The 23,010-nt window shown below is 51.4% G+C and overlaps 1 protein-coding gene across 1 annotated transcript in view; it reads left to right on the forward strand.

Annotated features, from left to right (window-relative positions):
* Nucleotides 1–23,010, forward strand: part of LOC121672269 (nuclear pore complex protein Nup98-Nup96-like) — a 35,863-nt gene that overhangs the window by 5,805 nt on the left and 7,048 nt on the right. Inside the window, 21 exon segments of the mRNA XM_042044872.1 lie at nucleotides 1,735–1,838; nucleotides 2,242–2,343; nucleotides 2,547–2,720; nucleotides 3,410–3,549; nucleotides 5,128–5,235; nucleotides 5,812–5,995; nucleotides 6,883–7,046; nucleotides 7,794–7,931; nucleotides 8,497–8,584; nucleotides 10,857–10,949; nucleotides 11,377–11,517; nucleotides 12,444–12,577; nucleotides 13,273–13,460; nucleotides 14,314–14,430; nucleotides 15,479–15,783; nucleotides 16,542–16,655; nucleotides 17,344–17,482; nucleotides 17,724–17,901; nucleotides 18,357–18,521; nucleotides 21,451–21,627; nucleotides 22,638–22,788. Of these exon segments, the coding sequence (XP_041900806.1) occupies nucleotides 1,766–1,838; nucleotides 2,242–2,343; nucleotides 2,547–2,720; nucleotides 3,410–3,549; nucleotides 5,128–5,235; nucleotides 5,812–5,995; nucleotides 6,883–7,046; nucleotides 7,794–7,931; nucleotides 8,497–8,584; nucleotides 10,857–10,949; nucleotides 11,377–11,517; nucleotides 12,444–12,577; nucleotides 13,273–13,460; nucleotides 14,314–14,430; nucleotides 15,479–15,783; nucleotides 16,542–16,655; nucleotides 17,344–17,482; nucleotides 17,724–17,901; nucleotides 18,357–18,521; nucleotides 21,451–21,627; nucleotides 22,638–22,788 (3,073 nt within the window). The 5' untranslated portion in view covers nucleotides 1,735–1,765.

Below are 23,010 nucleotides of genomic sequence, written 5' to 3' on the forward strand. Positions count from 1 at the left end.
CTGGGCCTGGCTGGGCTGGGAGGGCTTTTCCAGCCTCAGGGATTCCATGGGAGAAGGTGAGGAGGGCTCAGGATGCAATGTTACCCTGTGCCAGAGGAGCTCTCCCAGGAGCTCCTCTCAGCTTGGGGAGTGCCGAGAGTTTGTCAGAGCAGCTTTTTCTGGCATTTACTGGGATCATTTCACTGACATTCCTCTTCCTGTGACAAATGAAATCCATAAGGATTTGCCTGTGGAAGTGTGGAGACCCTTAACACTCCAAAATTGTGGTGTGTGTCTGTTGGAGTAGTTGGAGGTGACACAAATAATCTTTTTAGTTCTTTGGTCAGGGAAGTGTGGGATGCTGGTTGCTCTGGGCTGATTTAGTCTCCAGCTGTTCAGGGATGGTGGAAGACTGTGGCTGCTCCCAGTCTGGATTTGGCCATTCCCAGAAAGTGCTGTTGGTTTTAGGGAAGCAAACACCTGAACTTCAAGGATGGGCAGATGGATGTAGTGATCTCCCTGCCGGGAGGCTGTGCTAGGCAGTGCCCAGTCCTTTGGCTGGGAGGAGGTAAAGGGGGCTGAGAAGAGGCAGCTGCCAAACCTGGGCACAGGGAAAGGGCAGCTTTGCCTTTAACTGGAATTGTTGGCTTTGGGCATATTCCTGGTGTGGGCCGTTCTTGAACTGCACTGCTGTGTGTCAGCTACTGCTGCCAGGGAGTACCTGGGAATGTGGGGGAATTCCTGCATTTCCTGCTGAATATGGAGGAGGGTTGGGTAATACTGGCATTTTTCTGGTTAATAAGGCATTGTTTTAGTAATACATGTTTTTTCTGGTCGATATTGTCAGTTTCTTTTGGCTGATATGGGTTTTCTCGGATCGTTACGCCCATTATTTTTGGTTAACATGGCATTTTTGGGGTAATACTGTTTTTTAACACTGGAATTTTTTGGGTTAATATGGCATTTTGGTTTTGCTAGTTCTAGCTTTTTTTTTTTGCTTGTATTGCCATTTTGGGGGTACTATGTACATTTTTTTGGGGGTAGTACTGGCTTTTTTTGTTAATCTGGCACGTTTTTGCCTAATCTGGAATTTTTCAATGGTGGAGCTGCAGGAAAACACCACACAATTCCCTGACAGTGTGCCCAAGGAGCCGTGGGGATTGTGCTGGATTTGTTGCCAAACTCAGGGAGTTGGAGCAGAGTTTGTACCTGTTTGTGCTCGGGGAGGAGATTGAGGAGAGGCAGCAGGGAATGTGCTGTAAATAAACCATGGGGGGGGAGAGGGAATTGGGCCCGGCAAAACTCCCCTGGAACAGCAACTGCTGGGAAGTGCTGAAGTGGGAAGCAGAAGGAGGGTGGATTCCTGTAATCCCTGTGCAGTGCATTCCCCTTTGTCGTGTTTGAAGCAGTTGGCAAATAGGGTTGAACAGGAAAATCAGTCCTGGAAACCCCCGGGATTGCTGTGGGATTTCCACAGCCCAGGACACAGGCTGAGATGGGCAGGAACTCCAGCCATAATTGGGGGTGACACCATAATTTTAGGAACACCGATGTTTAGTGCCACCTCCTTACCTGTGGTGTCACTGGAATGTTGGCGTCCTTGACCCCACAGGGCTCTGGCGGGGTTTGGAATCGCACAGTGCCATGGGGCTTGTGCTGAAAGATTCCGGTGGGATTGCTGCCCTCGGCAATGAGGGAGATGGAAAATGAGTTTGTAGGATAAGCTTTCAATAAAACCTGCATTCTGCTTTCCAGGTGTAGGGAGAAAACCTGATATATCCCCAAAATGTTTAACAAATCCTTTGGAGCTCCGTTCGGAGGCAGCACTGGCTTTGGGACGACTTCAACCTTTGGGCAAAGTAAGTAAAATATCTAAGGTGGTGTTAAGGTGGTTTTTAATGAGGTGTCTTTTCCTGGAGTGCAGCTCAGAAAATCCCATGGAGGTGGTGATCCCTCATGGGATGGAATTAGGGAGCTGCTGGGTGCTCCAGCTGGCTTGGATGAAGTTCAGGAGCCTGAGCTTTTAGTTTGGGCAGACACCAGGATTCCACGGCTGCTGTGGAAGCTTCCCTCTGTAGGAAGAGCGGAGAATGCAGTGCTTAGGGAAGGTGGTCTCGCTGGGGTTTTTTGGGGTTGCAGTCAGTACTGGGTTTGTTGGGAAGGCTTGGAAGGAAGAGCTCTGTTGTGAGGGGTGCTCGTGGCGCTCCAGCCGTGCTCCCAGCGCAGCCGTTGGGAAGGGGCTCACTGGGCTCTGCTTCGCAGATGCCGGCTTTGGTACCACCAGCGGAGGGGCCTTCGGAACATCAGCCTTCGGCTCCAGCAGCAACACCGGGGGCCTCTTCGGGAGCACGCAGACAAAGCCAGGTACTGCCCCAGGGGAGGGGAGCGGGGCCTGCAGGGGGAATGTTGGTGAAAAAGGGAGGGAGGGGGAGAAAGGGAAAAACCCCCAAACCAAGGAATCCTCAGCAAAAAATAACCTAGTGCCCTCCCAAGCCCAGAACAAGAACCCATCAAAGCTCCCAAGCAAAGGAGGTTGTGAAGGATTAACAGCCTGTTTCTGTCTGCAGGAGGGTTGTTTGGGTCAACCACATTCAACCAACCAGCCACCTCCTCCACCAGCACTGGCTTTGGGTTTGGAACATCCACTGGGACATCAAACAGCCTCTTCGGAACCACCAGCACTGGCCTCTTCTCATCCCAGAACAATGCCTTTGCACAGAACAAGCCAGCTGGCTTTGGAAGTGAGTGAAACTGGTGCCCCTCTGCTGTTTGATGGGAGAGCAGGGGGAGCTGGATCTACCTGGGGGCTGGGACAGGGGGCAGGGTGGGGCTGGGGGTTTCTCCTGGAGGATACAGTGACATCCTTAGGCCCACAGCAGCCAAGGAGCAGCCCATGTGCTCCTGAATCTGTAGCTGTGATGCCAGCCCTAAATTTGAAAATAAATTGCCAGAGGCGGTTGGCTGGAATTTTTTTATTCTGAAGTCTCTTTTGGTGCTGCTTGATTTTAGGTTTTTATCCTGTGGCAGAGCAGCTACAGTTGGGTTTGTCTGTGCCAGGAGAAGACAGGGAATGCTGTTAAACTCTTTTGTAATTCCATGAAGCAAAAGCAACTGCTTGCAGCCCCTTCTGAGAAGAGACAGGGAGCCTTGCTGATTCCCTTTATTATAGAATTACTGTATTATTTTCTTCATGTTTGTCAGGAATAGAAGGAAACTGGCTGCTGTGGTTTGGTGTTTCTGGAGTTCTCTTCACAGCAGAGAACTGGATTAGCAGCACCATCAGTTTCCAGTTCTGTTGTCAAATTCTTTCTCTCAGCTGTTTTTTCCATTTTCAAACCAGTTTCTAATTTGAATAAAATATTAGGGTTTAAGTTTTAAACTTCAGGTTTGTTTTAGTACTGATGATGTTATTTTTTTATGCTTTATTCAGACTTTGGTACGAGCACCAGCAGCGGAGGGCTCTTTGGCACCACCAACACCACTTCCAACCCCTTTGGGAGCACATCTGGTTCTCTCTTTGGCCCAACCAGCTTTACTGCTGCTCCAACTGGCACAACTATTAAATTTAATGTAAGTTCTGCTTTTTCTTCTTAATCCAGCCCCTTCACTGTGGGAAGCATTCAGTTTTGCAGTTGTTCGTGTGATGTCTTGGTCACTGAGATGAAAAAATGAGTTTATATGCAAGTGTTCTGAAATTATTTGAAAACATCCCTTTAGAGGGACTGTTGCAGTGGAAATAGGTGTCATTAACTCCAGGTTTTATCCTGAATTTGAAAAGCTTCTCAAACACCATAGGATTTCAGACTTGTGGGATTTAGAGCTGTGCTATTGCTGAAGGGGTAGAGGAGCTCCCAAAGCTGAGCCTTCCCAGGAAGTGCCATGGAATTGAAGGTGATCCATGGCAAATGCTGGCAGCAGTAATGGTTACAGACATCTTGGGATGGGTCAGGATCAGGGCAGCCCTCCTGAGCCAGCCTGGCTTTCGGAATGGGACCTGGAAGGAGAGGAGTGGTGTCCTGCCTCCTCTGGACGAGTCCCCTTTAAGACAGGATTCAGTAACTGCTACTAAGTTCTGTGGCAGTTGGACCTGGAGGGAGGCCTAGCAGAAAGGCCTTGAGGAACTGGGCTAACTGGGGCCTGCTGGAAGAGGGACTCCTTTCCCCAAAAACTTGTTCATGCAGATCTCGTCCCTCTTCATTTCTGGATTGTGCTAGTGTAAGGCTGAGGCTGTGGGGGCAGAGCTGTGGTGCTGCCTGGGCTCTTGCAGTACTGCTGGTTTGTACTTTCATAGCACTGTTAAAAAAGGGGGGATAGTGAAATTCATGCAGAGCTTCAGGATTTGTGTCAGTAACTGAGGTAAACTGCTTTTAAAGTGAAACCAAAAGCAGAATTGCTGGGAGTTTTTTTGAGTGCTCCTGGGGTAAATTCCACTGTTGATTGTCATTGAACACACCCGGGTGAGGCCTCAGCTGTACAAATAATGATGGCATCATAAAACCATGAAATCACACAAGGTTTGGGTTGGGACCTTAAAGTCCATCCAGTGCCACCCCTGCCATGGCAGGGACACCTCCCACTGTCCCAGGCTGCTCCAAGCCCCAATGTCCAGCCTGGCCTTGGGCACTGCCAGGGATCCAGGGGCAGCCCCAGCTGCTCTGGGCACCCTGTGCCAGGGCCTGCCCACCCTCCCAGGGAACAATTCCTGCCCAATCTCCCATCCAGCCCTGCCCTCTGGCACTGGGAAGCCATTCCCTGTGTCCTGTCCCTCCAGCCCTTGTCCCCAGTCCCTCTGCAGCTCTCCTGGAGCCCCTTTAGGCCCTGCAAGGGGCCTAAACCTGGAGCTTCTCTTCCCCAGGTGAGCACCCCCAGCTCTCCCAGCCCAGCTCCAGAGCAGAGGGGCTCCAGCTGTTGGAGCATCTCTGTGGCTTCCTCTGGACTCGCTCCTACAGCTCCGTGTCCTCCTTATCCTGGGGCCCCAGGGCTGGAGGCAGCTCTGCAGGTGGGGTTTTGCCTGGGCAGAGCAGAGGAGTCACACAGAGCCTCAGATCTGTGCTAGGTGTAGGATTTCCCAGGGCCTGCAGGGAGTTCTCTCTGTGTTCCCTCAAATTCATCTGGATTTTAACCTGGCCCTTCCTCCCTGCCCGGCAGCCCCCAACCGGCACTGACACCATGGTGAAATCCGGCGTCAGCACCAACATCAACACCAAGCACCAGTGCATCACTGCCATGAAGGAGTACGAGAGCAAGTCCCTCGAGGTCAGTGCAGGGGGGGACACAGCCTTACCCTGGGCCTTTCTGGGCCATCATTACAGTCTGTGCTCATTAATGGAAGAATGTTAATGAACCTTCAATATCTGCATCAAACGCAAGAGATGTTGTCAAGTAAAGCAATTAATGCAATGCCACGTTAATTGCAGTTGGGTTTAAATGCTTAATGCAGGTCTGGAAGAGCTGAAATTCCATCTTGTCAGAAGGACACAAGATCCTGTTGAGAACAGATCCTGCTCTGCAGGATCCCATGCAGAACTCATTTGTTTATAATAAACTGATGTTCCCAAGGATTTAACCTGAGGCCTTCCCATTCCGGTTGGTTTGTTTGACCCTTCAAAACAGATCTTTTATGAAAAGATCTGAAAAACCTCTGGGAAGTCAAATTGAAGCCTGAACATGGATCTAGGTTCAGGTCTTGTTTTTAGTGTCCTTATTTTTAAAAACATAGATGTTGCAGCTTTTCTTGAGCCTTCACCTTGGGGAAGGTTGGGTGCTGTGTGCCTGTGGTAAGGACACTTGTCTGCCCTTGTCCTGTGTAAAAAGAGCTGGATTTTCCTCTAGGAACTCCGTTTGGAAGACTACCAGGCAAATAGGAAAGGACCCACGAATCCTGTAGGAGCAGGAGCAACTGCTGGCTTGTTTGGCTCTTCCACTGCCACGTCCAGCACAGCCACGGGACTTTTTGGCTCTTCCACTACCAATACAGGCTTTTCTTATGGACAGAATAAAACTGCTTTTGGAACCAGTAAGTACTGCCTGGCCCTGCCCTTCCTGGGAGTGCACGTGCAAATATTCTGTTAAACCATTTAAAATTCGGTGGTGCAAAATGCTGAAACACTGCTGTGAGCTCAGAGTTGTGCTGCTTGTATTGCCAGCATTCACTGGTGAAGCTCTTTGCCATAGAAATCTGTTTTCTTATGTTTCCTTGGAAAAATTGAAACAACAATTGGATTTTTATTAGTTTTTGGTGCAAACTGAAAGGTAAGTAGATCATAGAATCCCAGAGTGGTTCAGGTTGGAAGGGACCTTGAAGCTCGCGCAGTGCCACCCCTGCCATGGCAGGGACACCTTCCACTGTCCCAGGCTGCTCCAAGCCCCAATGTCCAGCCTGGCCTTGGGCACTGCCAGGGATCCAGGGGCAGCCCCAGCTGCTCTGGGCACCCTGTGCCAGGGCCTGCCCACCCCTCACAGGGAAGGATTTTTTCCTAATAATGGGTATTTGTGTTTATGGAATTTGGCTGTAAACAGATCCAGATCCTCCAGGCTGTAGGAATGGAGGTGGTTGTTGGATGAGCAGAGACAGCAGCCAGGGAGTGGCTGGAGCTGGGCCAGGGCAGGCTCAGGCTGCAGAGCAGGGGAAGGTTCTTCCCCCAGAGGCTGCTGGGCACTGCCCAGGCTCCCCAGGGAATGGGCACGGCCCCGAGGCTGCCAGAGCTCCAGGAGCGTTTGGACAGCGCTGCCAGGGATGCCCAGGCTGGGATTGGTGGGGTGTCTGTGCAGGGCCAGGGGTGGGATTGGGTGATCCCTGGGGGTCCCTTGCAGCTCAGGAGCTTCCATGACCTTTCTCCCTGTTTGAATGCCAGAGTGTGGGATCTGCTGGCTTTGGTCTCTAATCCCCGTGTGGTGTCCCAGGTACGACCGGCTTTGGCACCGGCACCACGGGCGGGCTCTTTGGGCAGCAGTCTCAGACCACGAGTCTGTTCAACAAACCCTTCGGCCAGGCCACCACCACGCAGAACACCGGCTTCTCCTTCGGGGGCACCAGCACCCTGGGCCAGCCCAACACCAACACCATGGTAAGAGGGGCTGCAAGCTGGGAATGGGGCTGCAGCTGCTCCTGTGGGACATGGGAGGCTGTGGGATTGGGATGTTCCTCACATCCCAGTACAGTGTGGTCAAAGCAGGATGCTGGGCTCTGAAGGCTGCGGTGGAGAGAAGAACCTGCTGCCAGTCAGCTTTGTTCCTGACAATTGGAGAACAGTCAGCTGTTCACCAATCATGTACCCACTCACCTCCTCAAGCAGCTGCTCTCTAGCAACTCCTGTGCTTCCAATCATCTTCACACAGATTATGTCATTCCATGATTAACCCTCTGTGGGAATTCAAATCCTGGGCTTTCTGGTGACAAATGAGCAGCATTTGTGGGCTTTTGTGACAGATTCTACATAGCTGTAACTTGTTGCATAACTAGAGGCTTTGGCTCCAAATATCCTGTGTTCTTTGTGAATTTGTTGTGAGTTCTCCCAGAAAACCCTGTGAAATGTTTCTTTTCCATCTCCCCTGCTCAAAGCAGTGACGAAATTCCAATATCCTTTAAAGCTTGGAGCATACCTTTTTTGGGTTTTTTTTTAATTTCCTTGTTGTAACTAATGTCTTGGAGGAGAGCTAAAGCTTCTGGAATGCTCTTCACCCCTCCTCTTCCCCAGCACAAAGGCAAATGTAGCATTGTTTTATTGCCTGATTTTGTGTGTTGGGTCTGTTGTTGTCAGTGCTGGACTTGGACAAGCCTGGGAGCATTACCTTAACCTGGTTCCTGTTTGTAGGGTCTCTTTGGGGTCACCCAGCCCTCTCAGCCTGGAGGCCTTTTTGGGACAGCTGCCAATACAAATGCTGGGACTGGATTTGGAACGGGAACTGGCCTTTTTGGACAAGCCAACACAGGATTTGGTGTTGGTGGTTCGGTATGTCTGTGCCTTCATAATACTGAGAGAAAAGCAAGCAGAGCCCTGCTCTGGGGTGCTGACCTTCACGGAAGTTCTGTTAGCGTAGGAATTAAGATGTCTGAGATGCAAAAGTCAGGTGGTTTGCTGTAAACTGGAGGATAAACAGGTGTGGTAGAGTCCTTTTTTTAACAAGTGATGTGTGCAGTGGTGAAAGCAGCAGGACAGACTGAGGTTCTCAGTGCCTGGGGGTGCCCCAGCATAGGATTGGAAATACAGGTTGTAAGGTGTGATGGACCAAAACCAACCTTGGTTTTTGATATTCAGTCATTTTGGTTCTGCTGGAGCAAAAATCACAGGATCACTGAGATTGGAAAATTCCCTTAAGCCCCTCGAGTCTGACCCTAACAGCTGCTTTTGGGGGGTCTTGCCCACAGCTTGGGATAACCCCATTCATGGGAAGGTGGGCTGGGGGGGCTCAGTTGTGCTTGGCTTTAGTTCTGCGTCCTTGCCTGCAGCCTAACACTGTTATGATTCCTGTGGTATCAGCCTCTCAGGTTTCCAAATTCCTGTTGTTTCCTTTCAGACCCTGTTTGGGAACAAGCCTGCTGGATTTGGAGCCACCACGACCAGCGCTCCCTCGTTCGGTACCACCACGGGCGGTGGCCTCTTCGGTAACAAACCAGCTCTGAGTTTAGGAGCCCCTGCAAACCCTCCCAGTTTGGGGACAGGGGAAAAAAAATGGGGTTTCAATCATTTAAAGCTGTACTGTGTGTACCACACACTGCTGAGAGCACGTGCTAAGTATTGCAGTGTTGGATTTGTCATGTGAGCCACGGCCCTGCCGCAGGGAAATGTGCTGGGTGCTGGGTTGTGCCTTTGCTCTTGGTGGGACTCCCTGACTCCGGAAGTAGATGGTCAAGTGCCACTGTGTTGGTGGGTCCTTAAGGGAAGGTTCAGCCTATGATGGCCAGGAGAGCCCCTGGGATCCTGGGGAGCGTTGGGAAGAGCATTCCCAGCAAGTCAGGGAGGGGATCCTGCCCCTCTGCTTGGCCCCAGGGAGACTCATCTGCAGTGTCCTGTTCAGTTCTGGGCTCCACAGTTCAGGAAGGAGCAGGAGAGAGTCCAGTGAAGGCCACAGAGATGATTTGGGGTCTGGAGCATCCTTGATGAGGAGAGGCTGTGGGAGCTGGGCCTGGTCAGTCTGGAGAAGGGAAAAGGCTGAGAGGGGATCCATCAATCCATCCAAATCTCTCCAGGGGCTGTCAGGTGGTGCCAGACTCTGCTCAGTGGTGCCAGTGGCAGGACGAGGAGCAATGGCCAGGAACTAAACCACAAACAATTCCAGCCCAGCCTGAGGAAGAACTTCCTCCCATGGAGGGGCAGAGCTCTGGAACAGCTGCCCAGGGAGGGCCTGGAGTCTCCCTCTCTGGAGACATCCCAACCCCCCTGGACACGCTGCTGGGTCACCTGCTCCAGGGGACCCTGCCTGGGCAGGGCTTGGACTGGGTGATCTCCAGAGGTTCCTTCCAACCCCAACCATTCTGTTGTTCTGTTGTTGAAAACTCCTGAAATCAAAGATTTGGGGAGCAGAGGGGTTTGTTAGGAGGCTGTGAACGCCCTGTGTTGCCACAGCAGCACTGGGGGAATTGGGGTAAAACCAGGGATCCCTGGGCTTGGACAGGTGTCAGGAGATCCTGCAGTGAGGGTGAAGTCAGTCAGCTCCAGTTTAGCTGGTGGCTGTTGTTCTCCTTGGTGGTGTGAAGGACCAGCATCCTGAGGAACTGGGTGTTGTGTTCCTGGTGGCCTCTGACCCTGATGTGAGAACTGATGTCTGGTGAGTGTGTGACTGAGCAGGAGGAATGTGTAGGGATGGCTGAAGGGAGTGGCAGCTTCTTTTCATGGGACTCTGAAATCTCTTTTGCCTTCTTAATCCTGGATTTCAGAGCAACAAAACTGTCTCTAGAAGTGACTAGGCGGGGGTTGGATCCTGACATCCCTTTCCTGGGGTGCTGTTTTGTGTTGGTTATTTAAAGACAGTGGGGCCTGCCATGCCTTTAGCCTGCTGTGCCAGCCTGCCAGGATAGACAGGGAAGAGCTTTTGGGAACTGGATGCTTCCCAAACCGAGCTCTGTGCAGTTCTCAGTGCTCTGAACCAGGGCAGCACCTTGGCAAGCAGGGTTTGACTGTGGTGACCAGTCCTGGGCAAACCTCCCAGGGGTGTGAAAGGTGCTTCCAAGTTCTGGTTCTGCTGGTCAGGGTCTCCATAGCCCCACCAGTGTGTTGGCACTGTTTGGTGGAGACCAGCCTTTGCAGTGTGTGGTTTTGGTTTGCCTGTGTAGCAGTTTGTAGGAGGAATGGAGAGGGAGTTGGATGGAGAGAGTTGGTGCACACCTGCCATTTTTCAGGTTAATCCTGGCTTTGTGTTCTAACCAAGCATGGGATGGGGTCAGCATCTGCAGTAGAACTGAGCTCACGGTAGATTTGGGGTGGCCTTGTTGCAGCTACAGCTGTGTCCTTGAACTGTGCAGATCGGAGTTCCCACCTGCTCTGTGATGAGGGTCAGAGAAATGAGTGTGTGGTATAAACAGGATGAAATGAGGTGTGTTCCCTTCAGGCACTTAAAAAAAGCCAGCACATTTTACTCTGTTGCCAGATACAGCAGCATCCTGTCAGCTCTGCCTTTCAGGGAAACTTGGAAGTTTGTAACAAACTGAAAAGCTTAAGAAGGCAGACCAGCATTTTTCTGTGCTGCTTTAATGCTGTATTTATAACTAAAATATGTTTATTACCAGTGAAGTCCCTTCTTGCTGACTGTCAGTTTAACCTGCACTGCTGGAAACAGTGAGAAATTTGACCTTGACTGTGGCAGGGCTTTTCGACCCTGTGATGCTTATTTATTTCAGTTTTAATTTCATCTCTAATGAGCTGCTCATTCTGTTGAAGGTTTTGGTGCCAACACTGCTGGAAATAGCTTGTTTGGAAATAAGCCTGCGACTGGGACTCTGGGAACTGGACTTGGGACAGGGTTTGGAACAGGTAAGCAGTTTCCCAGCTCACTTCTTGGCTGCAGTGCTGGTCCAGCCTGGGAATTGCCTGTAACTGTTGCAGTGGGGATACTGCAACATACATATATCAAACCCTGAAAAGATACCTTCCACGTGTAACTGAGTTAGGAAAGGCTGGGAAAGTTGTAGCTTCAAGCCAGGATGTCTCAGGGCAGCTCCAAGGGGAGCTTCTTAGCACAGTTCCAAGTGACCTGATAGAAATTGGGCAGCACTGGTCACACTGGTGGGACTGGTGAGGTCCTCTGTGCTCAGAGCCTCTGGTCTGATCACGAGGCTTGAGTGTCTGCAGCATCCATGGGCGTGGAGAGTGTTTCCTGCAGTTTAATAAGGAATTGATTGTTGTGCTTGTGAACTTGTCACAGTCTTGTAGTAAATGACAGTCACCTCTCGTGTCACAGCTCTGGGGGCAGGACAGACGTCCTTGTTCGGGAACACCCAGCCAAAGCTGGGGGGAACGCTGGGAACGGGAGCATTCGGAGCCCCAGGATTCAACACCTCCACAGCTACCCTGGGCTTTGGGGCCCCTCAGCCTGCTGTAGGTGAGTGTCCATGAAGCTGCTGCTTGCTGCCTTGTTCCCATGTGCCTGAACACAGGAGCACACCTCTCCCAAAGGGTTTGGAATGACGAAACATCTCCTTGAGGCCACTGCTGTTCTCAGACGCAGTGCAGACCATGTTAATGACCCTTTTTTTGCTAGTTATATGTGTATTTTTAAAGGAACTCAAAGTTGTTTTACACGCCCAATAATTGCACCTATTTTAGAGCGTTGTTTTCAAGATTGGTAGCATTTCCCATCGTTGAATTTGGGGCAGCAAGAATAGATGTTCACAAGGAAAGTAAGGGAAGTGCAGCATTGGCTTTTTCAGTACTTCCAGATCAGAGAGGCCTAGAGGCCCTTTATTATCAGGAATGCTGTGCCATTGGGACAAAAATAAAACCCAGTTGTCTCCAGCTCTCCTCATGACTTCCTGCAGACCCAGAGAGTAAGCTGCTGTTCTGAGAGTGGTTTTGTTGTTCTTTGGGAATGCCCACATTCACCCTGGTTTTGTTGGAATTAGAATTAAGCTACTTTTGGTGGCTGGAATGTTTCATGGCGTGAACTCTTAGAGCATTTTGATAGGAATTAAAATTAGATGGTATAAGATGGAAAGATTTAGAATCCATTGTAGAGGGCACTTTAGACCTGTATGTTTGGTTGTGGTAGCAGGAATGTCAAAATTCTGCATGAAATGTTTTCCCTGCACACCCTTCAGAAGCCAGCTGGATTCACTGAATATTCTGGCAAGCCAGGCTCTCTCCACTGCTCTGTAGCTCTCTGTGCCCTCAGCTTTTCACCCCTGAGAGCTCAGTGAATATGGTTGCCCTCTCTGATGGAGGAAGGAGATGCTGTGAGAGCTGTTGTGTTTCTGCCTGCCCTGGTTCTGTTCCCAAAGCTCTAAAACTAAAATGCTGCTCCTTTTGTAGCTCTGACAGACCCCAATGCCTCTGCAGCCCAGCAAGCTGTCCTCCAGCAGCACCTCAACAGCCTGACCTACTCACCCTTTGGAGACTCCCCACTCTTCAGAAACCCCATGTCAGACCCAAAGAAGAAAGAAGAGGTGAGTGCACATCTGCACTGAGCTCATTTATGGGTGACACTTGAAATTACCTTGGTCTGTGTGCAGCCTTCACCTAAATGCACAGTGAGCAGCCAAGCAAGTTGCCCTCTGTGCTCTCCCAGTGGTACAGTGGCTGTTTACCCTCCAGGACACAAAGTGCTTGATTTATTCCAGTGGGAAGTTCCCTGCCCATGGCAGGGGGGTTGGAACTGTGTGATCTTTGAGGTCCTTTCCAACCCAAACTGTTCCTTGATTTCCTTCTTTTGCCTGCATCACAACCTTGGCTGTGGAGTTCCTGTGCTCACTGCTGCTGATTGGGAATAAAGATGGATCATTGTTAATGCTTGGAATAATTGCAGTGCTTTGCTTAGGACATCTCTGAGAGTCTCTGATAAATCTTTCCCTGTTGCTTTGTTCAAAAGATGACAAACACTTCCCAGTCTTTTGAAGCGTTAGGGGAGGTTCTAAGTGGCTGCTGCCCCAGACAGGTTCCGGGGGCTGGAGGTGAGCCCTGCCTGGCAGCTGGAGCCTGGAGGGGCACGTGGATCCGGGCTGATGGATGGGGCTGTGCATGGAGCCCTCTAACCTGGCTGCAATTGCTGCTTCCCCTTCACCTTCCAGGGCCCTGGGTGGGAGCACCCTAAAGCTCTGTCCCCATGCCCTGAGGGTTCCAACTGTCCATCTTTCTATTCCAGAGGCTGAAGCCAACCAACCCAGCAGCCCAGAAGGCCTTGACAACCCCCACCCACTACAAGCTGACCCCACGCCCCGCGACCAGAGTGCGGCCCAAGGCCCTGCAGTCGGCGGGCTCGGCCAAGTCCCAGCTCTTTGATGGGCTGGATGATGATGAGCCTTCCCTGTCCAATGGAGCCTTCATGCCAAAGTGAGCTTCTCCTTTGTCTCTGTGTGAGAATCTTCTGTAAACTCCTGTATATTACCCTCAATCCCGTGGGTTTGTGCCCTGGTTCAGATAGGAAGAACAAGCAAGTTGTCTGTAAGAATTCACTAGAACTGTTTTCTGTAGAGGAGGTAAAAAGGTTCGGCTCAAACTCTTAAGGCCAAATAAGCTGTAAAATGAGGTCAGGCCACAATGGGAGTAAAGCTCCTATAAAGTCATTTAGGAATTCTTACAAGGAAAGCTTGCACAGGGTAATACTTCCTGCTCCTGAACTGGGAGTGTCATCAGGCTTGCTCATGCCCTTACTGTGGAGGCATATTTCTGGTGATTTTACCCCAGCACTGGTTCTGTTTCAGATCCACAGGTGTTTCTGTGAGAAATAAATTGTGGATCTGCCTGAGTGAAGCTTTGGGTTCAGTTTTTAGATGCATCAGTGGCAATCAAATAGAAAAGGGGTTTGGAAAGGCTTGGAGTTGAGTGAAAACAAAGAGCAAAAGACTGAAGTGACCCTGCAGTAAAATGAACCTGCACCTGTGGGCCAGACCTTCTGTACTTCTAGAAAAGCTGATTTGGGAAACAGAGAACACTGTGGTTTGCTGAACTTGGCCTTTGAGCCTTTCACTGGCTTGTGCTTTTTACACCTCCACATAAGCCAGAGCCTTAAATGGAATTCCCCAAAAAATTTTAGGATCTCTGACAGAAGACTTGATATGTCCTGGGTGTGGGAACAGGTCTCAGAGCTGGGTCCTGGTCCCCGGAGCATCTGAATAAGTACGAAATATATATTTATGCACTGGACAGGTCCAAATTTCCCTTCCTTGGTGTGTTTTGCTTTTAGGAAGAGCATCAAGAAGCTGGTTCTGAAGAACCTCAGCAGCAGCAACCTGTTCTCTCCCGTGAGCCGAGAGAACGAGGACCTGGCGTCGCCGTCGGAGTACCCTGAGAACGGGGACAGGTGAGGAGTCACCCTGCAGGGGTTTGTCCTCAGCAACACAAACTGGTTCTGCCTGTCCCTAAATACTGCTGTACTGCAGCCACTTCTTCTCAGGGATGTCACTTCACTGTTCGTTGAAAGCAATTGACCTGCTGGGAGATTAATTTCCTCCTGGAGCAACCATGGGTTCTTCCTGTGTGGGCACTGCCAGGTCACCCCACCCAAAATCCGGGTCAGAGAGCAGGGACTTGTTTTCTGGATGAGTCTCTCTACGTGCCCTGTAGCAGGAAACCAGGACATTCCTTGAGGGAAGTGCTAAACCTGACTCTGAGGGGAGAAGAGCCTCCCCTGGTCAGTCCTCAGTGATGTGGGAATTGCAAGGAGGTTCCACTGATCCTCATGCCTCATATTTCTATTTTCTATATGTGTATTTTGTACAGATTACAATGAGGAACCTCTAAAGCTACATCTTTGCCCCCAAAAGCCAGAATTCCAACCTCCTCTAAAAAATCTGTGGCTATATTTCAGTTGAGCTCTGATTTTGCCTTGGTTTTCTTTTAATCAGGGTCTGGAAAGAACCTCCTGCTCAGCTCACCATGTTGGTTTTATTGAAAGCTACTACAATAAGAGCTGCTGTGGGAGTGAGGTCACCCTGGCGCTGTGGGCAGAGGGTTTGGAGCTGTGGGGTTGCTGTTACAGCCCCTTTTGAGGCTCCTCTCCAGCCTGAGCTCCCTGTTCCGCTCAGCTCTGCAGAGGGCACGTGTTTCAGTCTCCAGCACCGTGGGGACTGTCCCAGTCTCTCACTGTCCTTGCTGTAGTGGGAGCCTCAGTGGCAGAGGTGGTCAAGCAGGAGCAGAGAGAAGGGGAATAATCACTGACACTGACCAGTTCATGTGGTCCTGTTGGCTCTTTGTGTGGAAAGAGCAGAATTTTAATCATTGAATCACAGAGTCTCCTGAGCAGTGAGGGACCCACAGGGGTCATCCAGGTCCAGCTCCTGGCCCTGCACAGGAATGTTGGTGTAGGTCTCTTAGAATGTAATAATTGACATTATCCTTCCTCTGCCCAGGTTCTTCCTGTCGGTGCCTCCCGAGGAGAACCACAGGCAGGACGGGGAGCAGGAGGAGGAGGAGGAGGCCCACGAGGTGACCAGGTTTTACACCAATCCCATTGCCAAGCCCATCCCCCAGACCCTGGAGGGCAGCGGGCACAAACCCCACTCGAGCGTGGACGACACCATCGTGGCGCTGAACATGCGCGCAGCCCTGCGCAATGGGCTGGAGGGCAGCAGCGAGGACGCCTCCTTCCAGGAGGATTCCCTGCAGGATGAGCAGGACAAGGAGGTGGAGGCCGTGCACCAGCTGCATCCTGCAGGTGAGGCTGGCGGGGGCAGCGTTTCATGCAAGTGTTCTGCTCTTTGGCACCCTCAGCTTTTGCTTTTTCCCCTCCTCCTTTCACCAGAATACAAATCTTGCATTCCTTACCTACTGCAGAAATCTTATCTGCTGAGTCAATGAGGATTTAAATTTTATCCCCCAATTTTATATCATGTGTGTTGGAGTTTTTTAAACTTGAGAAGGGAAAAGGAAAAGATCTGTTAATCGTTCCAGATACTACTTACGTGGCATGTAATGAAACTGGCAGGTGGCATGTGCAAAAGAAATGTCTCTAGACATTTTGTAGATGCAAAATGCTTTTGGAAAATACGAAGATCATTAGACAACTTAATAGATGAAGAAGAATTGGAGCCTGTTAAATGTAGAAGAAGCTGCAGCTTGGTCAGCAGCGCCCGAGGCCCCAGGCTGCTAAAGCTGGGAGAGCGTTTCCTTCAAGTGTTGATGCATTTGCAATTTTTCTTTTCCCTGTGCACCATCTTCCCTTGCTGTTTGCACACCTGCTGCTCTCTGGCAGGTGCCTGGGCTGGAAGAACCTGCCAGAGCAGTTGGTTTAAATGTACTCTGGAGGCTGTGGAATGAAGGTGTTCTGCTGTCTGTTGGCTTTGGGTGCACTGATCCTCAGTTCCTCTGAGGCTTCCAGCTGTTCAGGCTGGCAAAAGAAATGGGATGGGATGACAGTCTGGGAATGTTGATGCATTGCTGCCAGCCCTGTGCTCAGGGAATGTTGTGTTGCAGGGATTGTTCTGACACGAGCTGGGTACTACACCATCCCCTCCCTGGAGGAGCTGGCCCGGCTGACCAACGACAGGAACGAATGTATTGTGACAGACTTCACCATCGGCCGCAAGGGTGAGACCCCCCCAGCCTTCCCAGGGCTTCACCCTGATCCAGGGATCTCTGGAACCCGAGTTCCAGACCCTCAGTCTGACTGTAACTGGTGCCCTTGCTTTGGGAGCAGCTTGCATCAAAGTCTTGTAGGATTTTGGGATAGAATAAATCACAGTATCACAGACTGGTTTGGTTTGGGAGGGGCATTAAAGCTCATCTCATTCCATGGGCAGGGACACCATTCCCTTTCCCAGCTTGCTCCAAGCCTTGTCCAACCTGGCCTTGGAGACTTCCAGGGATCCAGGGGCAGCCACAGCTGCTCTGGGGCCTGCCCACCCTCCCAGGGAACAATTCCTGCCCAATCTCCCATCCAGCCCTGCCCTCTGGCACTGGGAAGCCATTCCCTGTGTCCTGTCCCTCCATGCCTTGTCCCCAGTCCCTCTGCAGCTCTCCTGGAGGCTCTGGAAGTGGCTCTGAGCTCTCCCTGGATCCTTTTGTTCTCTGGGTGAACAACCCCAGCTCTCCCAGCATTTTGATATCAGTGTCAAAGTTGATACTGCTCCTCCAGGGGTTTCCTGGGGAAGGAGGTGTCACTTTGCTCGGGAGACAGGACGGGGCTGGGTGGGGACAGGAGGAGCACAGCAGGAATGTGGGCTCTCTGGCACATGACTTTTCACAGACAATTGTGACCTTTTGGGTTGTTTTGCAGGTTATGGATCGATTTACTTTGAAGGAGAAGTAAATCTAACAAACTTAAACCTGGATGAGATCGTACACATCCGGAGAAAAGAGGTTATTGTTTACCCTGACGACGAAAGAAAACCACCCATTGGGGAAGGGTTAAACAGGTAAGTGTTAGATAAAGATGATTTTTAAAATCCTGACAGTCTGCTATGTTTGCAGGCAGCAACCAAGAGACAAATCCAAATGTGCGTTCAGTTTGCGGCGTTAATGAGTTACTTGCGAATTTCTGAACCACAAATTGGGTTTAAAAGCTGATATGAGTTCCCCGGCCCAGCTTCCCCATCCCTGTTCCCGGGCAGCTCTGCCTCAGCCCCTTGTCTCTAAGCCTGTGTTGTGCCCTCCCAGGCGAGCTGAGGTCACCCTGGACGGGGTGTGGCCCACAGACAAAACGTCGCGGTGCCTGATCAAGAGCCCCGAGCGCCTGGCCGAGATGAACTACGAGGGCCGGCTGGAGGCCGTGTCCCGCAAGCAGGGCGCCCGCTTCAAGGAGTACCGCCCGGAGACCGGCTCCTGGGTCTTCAAGGTGAGGGCATCACACGCACCCTGAAGCTGGAATCGCCTGAAAATTTGTAATTCAAGTGGTTTGCTAACTTGGGACAGCTGTGCCAAGTGCGTCGGCTCTGGTGAGAACTGTCCTCACCAAAGCAGCTCCTCGTTACTGGGAGTGTTCAGGGTTGGGTTGGACAGGGCTTGGAGCAGCTTGGACTAATGGGAGGTGCCCCTGCCTGTGGAATGAATGAGCTTTAGGGTCCCTCCCAGTCCAAACCAGACTGCGGTTCTGTGGTGAAACCTGTGGCCCCAGACCTGCCTAGTGTGGGTGGTTTTTGTCAGTGGAGAGGCTGAATTTGTTGTAGGTGTCCCAAGACCCTGTGTGTTTTAGGACACCTGTATAGGGCACAGTTACACCTGCCCAGTGTTCAGGCTTTCCAGAAATTTCACTTCCAAGCTGTGACATGTTTGTCCTTCTCCTTAACACAGGTAGCACACTTTTCCAAGTATGGCTTGCAAGATTCAGATGAGGAAGAGGAAGATCATCCTTTAAAAGTGGACACCAAGAAGTTAAAGACCACACCTGTGCCACCCCCAGGGCACCTGCCTCCCCAGCAGATGGCCCTGAATGGCAAACCAGCACCCCCAGCTCAGGTAGAAGGAGAACAGTGACTAAAGGGGGTTGATGACATGGAATTTGGAGAGTAGTTGGTGCCTGGGAAGGGGGTGGTTGGAGTAACCTGGAATCTGGAGAGTGAAGCCATACAGAAACTCTTCTGAACTCTGGCTGAGTGGCTGCATGTTGTTTTCCTTTGAGACACTTGACATTGCAGACTGAGGATGGGGCGGGGAGGCTTTCAACCCTTGTTTCTTGTTTGAATTCTAGTCTGAGTTTGGCAGATTTGCACCTCTTCTGGAAGAACCCTTGTTTTTGTGACTATTAAATGCACGCCCGTAATGCCAACGCTGTGTGCTGCCTGCCTGGACAGTGATGCTGTGCACTCAGTTGCCTTTACCACCATTAGTGTGCAAGACTGTCTGCTTTCTATTTTAAGAATGTGCTCTATTTTTATTAAAATAATACTTTTTGTAAGGCTGGCTATATGCTGGCTTTGTAAACATATTTGTGTTGGATGTGACTGCTTTAAACCTTTGCAAAACATCCTCAGTGCTGGGCCCATTTTACACAGGAATGTTCAATCCACAGGCAGTGTTTGATCCAATTCACTGGGAATACCAGGAGCCCAGGTGGGCAAGAGGCCAATGGCCCCTGGGCTGTGCCAGCCGTTGTGTGGCCACAGCCCCAGGGCAGGGATTGTCCCCCAGGGCAGGGATTGTCCCCTGTGCTGGGCACTGTGAGACCCCTCCAGGGCTGTGTCCAGTTCTGGGCCCTCAGGGCAGGAGAGCCCTGGAGGGGCTGGAGCGTGTCCAGGGCAGGGAAGGGAGCTGGGAAGGGGCTGGAGCCCCAGGAGCAGCTGAGGGAGCTGGGAAAGGGGCTCAGGCTGGAGCAAAGGAGGCTCAGGGGGGACCTTGTGGCTCTGCACAAGTCCCTGACAGGAGGGTGGAGCAGGAAATGGCCTCAGGTTGTGCCTGGGGAGGCTCAGGTTGGATATTGGGAAAATTCCTTCCTGGAAAGGGCTGTCCAGCCCTGGCACAGCTGCCCAAGGCAGTGGTGAAGTCACGTCCCTGGAGGGATTCCACAGCCCTGTGGATGTGACAGTTGGGGATGTTGTTAGTGGTGGCCCTGGCAGTGCTGGGGAATGGTTGGACTTGATGGGCTCAGAGGTTCTTCCAACCTCAAACAGTTCTGTGTTTCTAACATCAAAGAACTTTCCCCTGGCATTCAGTGTGAGTCTCTGCTGGCCACTTGTGTGGCAGGAGAGCAGAGCTCTCCAGGCAGGTGAGAGGGGCCTGATCCCTGTCCAGCAATTCCAGAAGCACCGTCTGCTCCCTGGGCAGGACATCCTGCTGCTGGGGCAGGCAGAGGGGCTGCCAGCTCTGCTGGATTCTGCATGGAGAGTCCCAGAGTAGTGGCCAGCTGCTGCTCCAGCTCTCCCAGCTCCTGGGCTAATTAACACCCACTCCTTCATCCCTCTGCTGGAGCAGATCCCTAATTATTTGCATTTTGAGCTGCGCACTTGGCTGCCCAACAGCACCACTTCAGCTCCCCTTCCTGCTTCATGTTGAGATTGGGGGGACCAGAGCTGAGGTTTTAAACCTGCAGGAATACTGGGAATATCTCTGGTATTTTCAAACATTCTTACGCATTCCAGTGTACTTAGCAAAAACCCCTCCGGCTTCATTAACCTCTCTGACTTGCATAACATTAACTCAGGTTTTAATTTCTGAAATAAGGAAAAACATCATCTGGTTTCCCAAAACCCTAAGAAACATCATAGCATTGCTTAAAACTTTCCAAACTCTTGGTGCAGAACACACCTGACAATATTATTATTTGGGCTGTAAGAAGCATTTCGTATCTAGACTTGGTTTTTGTTTTGTCTTCCCTCACTAACTTAAATATTAATGAATTTATTAATGTTGCAAGGGAACCTGCTGCATTAAAGCCCAATGAAGGGAGCAGTGCAACTTGTGTGTTTGTAACCATATTTTGACTTGTAAATCTGTTCCACATGCGGGGCCAGGCTCAGATTCTACATCTGCCACTCAGTTCTGTCCTCACAGATCCCCAGGGTGATTTTATCTGCCTCAGCTGAGAACCTTCACCCCATCCTGGCTGATTCTACAGGGCTAAGCACAGCTTTGTGAGTGTGCTCCTTAATTCCTGAGCAGGATTCCCAGGACACTCCCTGCCTGGGTTTCCTCACTCCTGTTCTTCTTCAGTGGTCTGTGCTGTGTTTTTTCTGGGAAGCTGGAAGCATGAGGCTTTCACAGGACATGAAGCTGAGTCATGGGTTGGTTAAACTGGAGCCAAACCAGTACGTGGGAGCTCAGGTCCCACAGAGTGAGCTGGGCAAAAGCACAGCCCATGACAGTGAGCAGAGTTAGCCATGGAATCATGGAATGGTTTGGGATGCAAGGACCTAAAAGCCCATTCAGTCCCACCCTCTGCCAAGGGCAGGGACCTATCCCAGGGTGCTCCCAGCCTCAATGTCCAGCCTGGCCTTGGACACTGCCAGGGATCCAGGGGCAGCCCCAGCTGCTCTGGGCACCCTGTGCCAGGGCCTGCCCACCCTCCCAGTAACCATGTAAAATGCAGTTCTTTGTGGAAAGCAGGCTCTGTGATTGGAATTTGTGCCACATGGCATGGATTTGGGAGGAGGGGAGGGAGGCAGGACACACAGAGCTCTCCATTCGCTGGGCACGTGAGAACTGGAAAGCTGAAGAGCAGTTTCCTAAACTGAGTGGCGGAACTGGGAAAGCTCCAGGAGGGCACCGCTAATCTGGGACTGCTCCTTCCCTGGTATGGCACACCCTGAAGGTTCTGTGTGCCCATCTCTGACCTTGGTGTGGAACCTTGGCAGAGCCAGGAATGCTCCGCAGCACCCACAGGTGATGGTTGCGGCTGTGGCTGTCCTGGCAGAGCTGTGCTCTGGGTGTGACGTGGCCTCTGTATCCGCAGCCCCCGGAGCTGGAGCAGCTGGGCAGGGTGGTGGAGCTGGACAGTGACATGGCCGACATCACCCAGGAGCCAGCCCAGGAGCCCTTGGCAGAGGACGCCCTGGCAGAGGAGCAGGAGGCAGTGCCGGCATCCACCCACATCGCATCCACCCAGGGCATCAACCCCTACGTCCTGCAGGTCAGTGTCCTCCTGCCCCTTGACCTCCCCAGGAGAGGGCTTGGGAAGTGGAGCACTTCTCAAGGATGGATTTGCCTCCCCAAGGGTATTCACACACCAGCTTGTAATGATCCCGTGGTGTGGGATTGAGCTCACACAGCCCATCTCGCTGTTCTGGGGGAAGCCTCGCACGTGGGAGGCTCAGTGCTGATGTGAAACACCTTAAAGCCAGAACTCGAGTGTGGGCACTGCAATAAGCTGAACTAATACCAGAGCAGCTGCCTTGGGCCCCTTCTCCCTTGGTGGAGAAAAAGGTGTTGGGATAACTGGTCTTGGTTTGGGGCTTGGTGTTGATGCTTTTATTTCACAATACCACAGAAGGTTAAGGTTGGGGAAAAAACATAAATCCCATCCAGTGCCACCCCTGCCATGGCAGGGACACCTCCCACTGTCCCAGGCTGCTCCAAGCCCCAATGTCCAACCTGGCCTTGGGCACTGCCAGGGATCCAGGGGCAGCCCCAGCTGCTCTGGGCACCCTGTGCCGGGGCCTGCCCGCCCTGCCAGGGAACAATTCCTGCCCAATCTCCCATCCAGCCCTGCCCTCTGGCACTGGGAAGCCATTCCCTGGTTCCTGGCCCTCCAGGCCTTTGTAATTTTTGTGGAAGGACAGTACCTTGAACACTCTTAGGCTTCTATGTGTAATAACAAATAGACAGAAGTTATTCCTTAAGATGACAAACAGCAGACAGAGCTAAGATCTAAGAAATCAGGATTATTTTGGGATGTCACCCCCATCCCCAGCAAGTCCTGTGCACTGATTTAACCAGTAGTTGTAAAACCTCATCCATCAGGTGACGAGCCTGAGCTGTGCCTCCACCGTTCCTTGGAATGTTTGCAGCATGGCTGTGTTGTTTGGTCATGTGCTGCACGTAGGAGTTTTTTTGGGTGGGAAGAGCTATTTTGATGAGCTGAGTGAGCTGCTGCTGTGGGAGGGATTGCTGATGTTCTGGCTTGGCTTCCCACATGCTCAGATCATGAAAGCTTCCTTGCTTGCTGATGATGACGACCTGGATTTGATCCTGGATTATCCTGGGAAGCAGCCTGTCAAGATGGACACTTCCCAAGAGATCTGCTCCCCGAGGCTTCCCATTTCAAAATCACAAGGACAGAAAAGACACACAGGTATGGTGAGAAACCACAGATTGTGTGAAGAAAGTTGCATTTTAACATGAACAGGCAAAATCCCGGGGTGTGCAGCAGTTCCTTCCTGCCACTCTTTCCTCCTCTGTTCACCCCTGCCCTGAGGGCTGCGAGTGCTCTGGTGCCTGGAGCACCTCCTCACCTCCTCCTCTGATGCTTGCACTGCTCTTTTGGCTACTTTTTTTTTTTTTTTTTTTAAGATCT

The sequence above is a fragment of the Corvus kubaryi genome, unplaced genomic scaffold, assembly GCF_017639235.1.
Source record: "Corvus kubaryi isolate FWS band 111438036 unplaced genomic scaffold, C.kubaryi_AGA036_p1.0 46028, whole genome shotgun sequence".
Taxonomy (NCBI): Eukaryota; Metazoa; Chordata; class Aves; order Passeriformes; family Corvidae; genus Corvus; species Corvus kubaryi.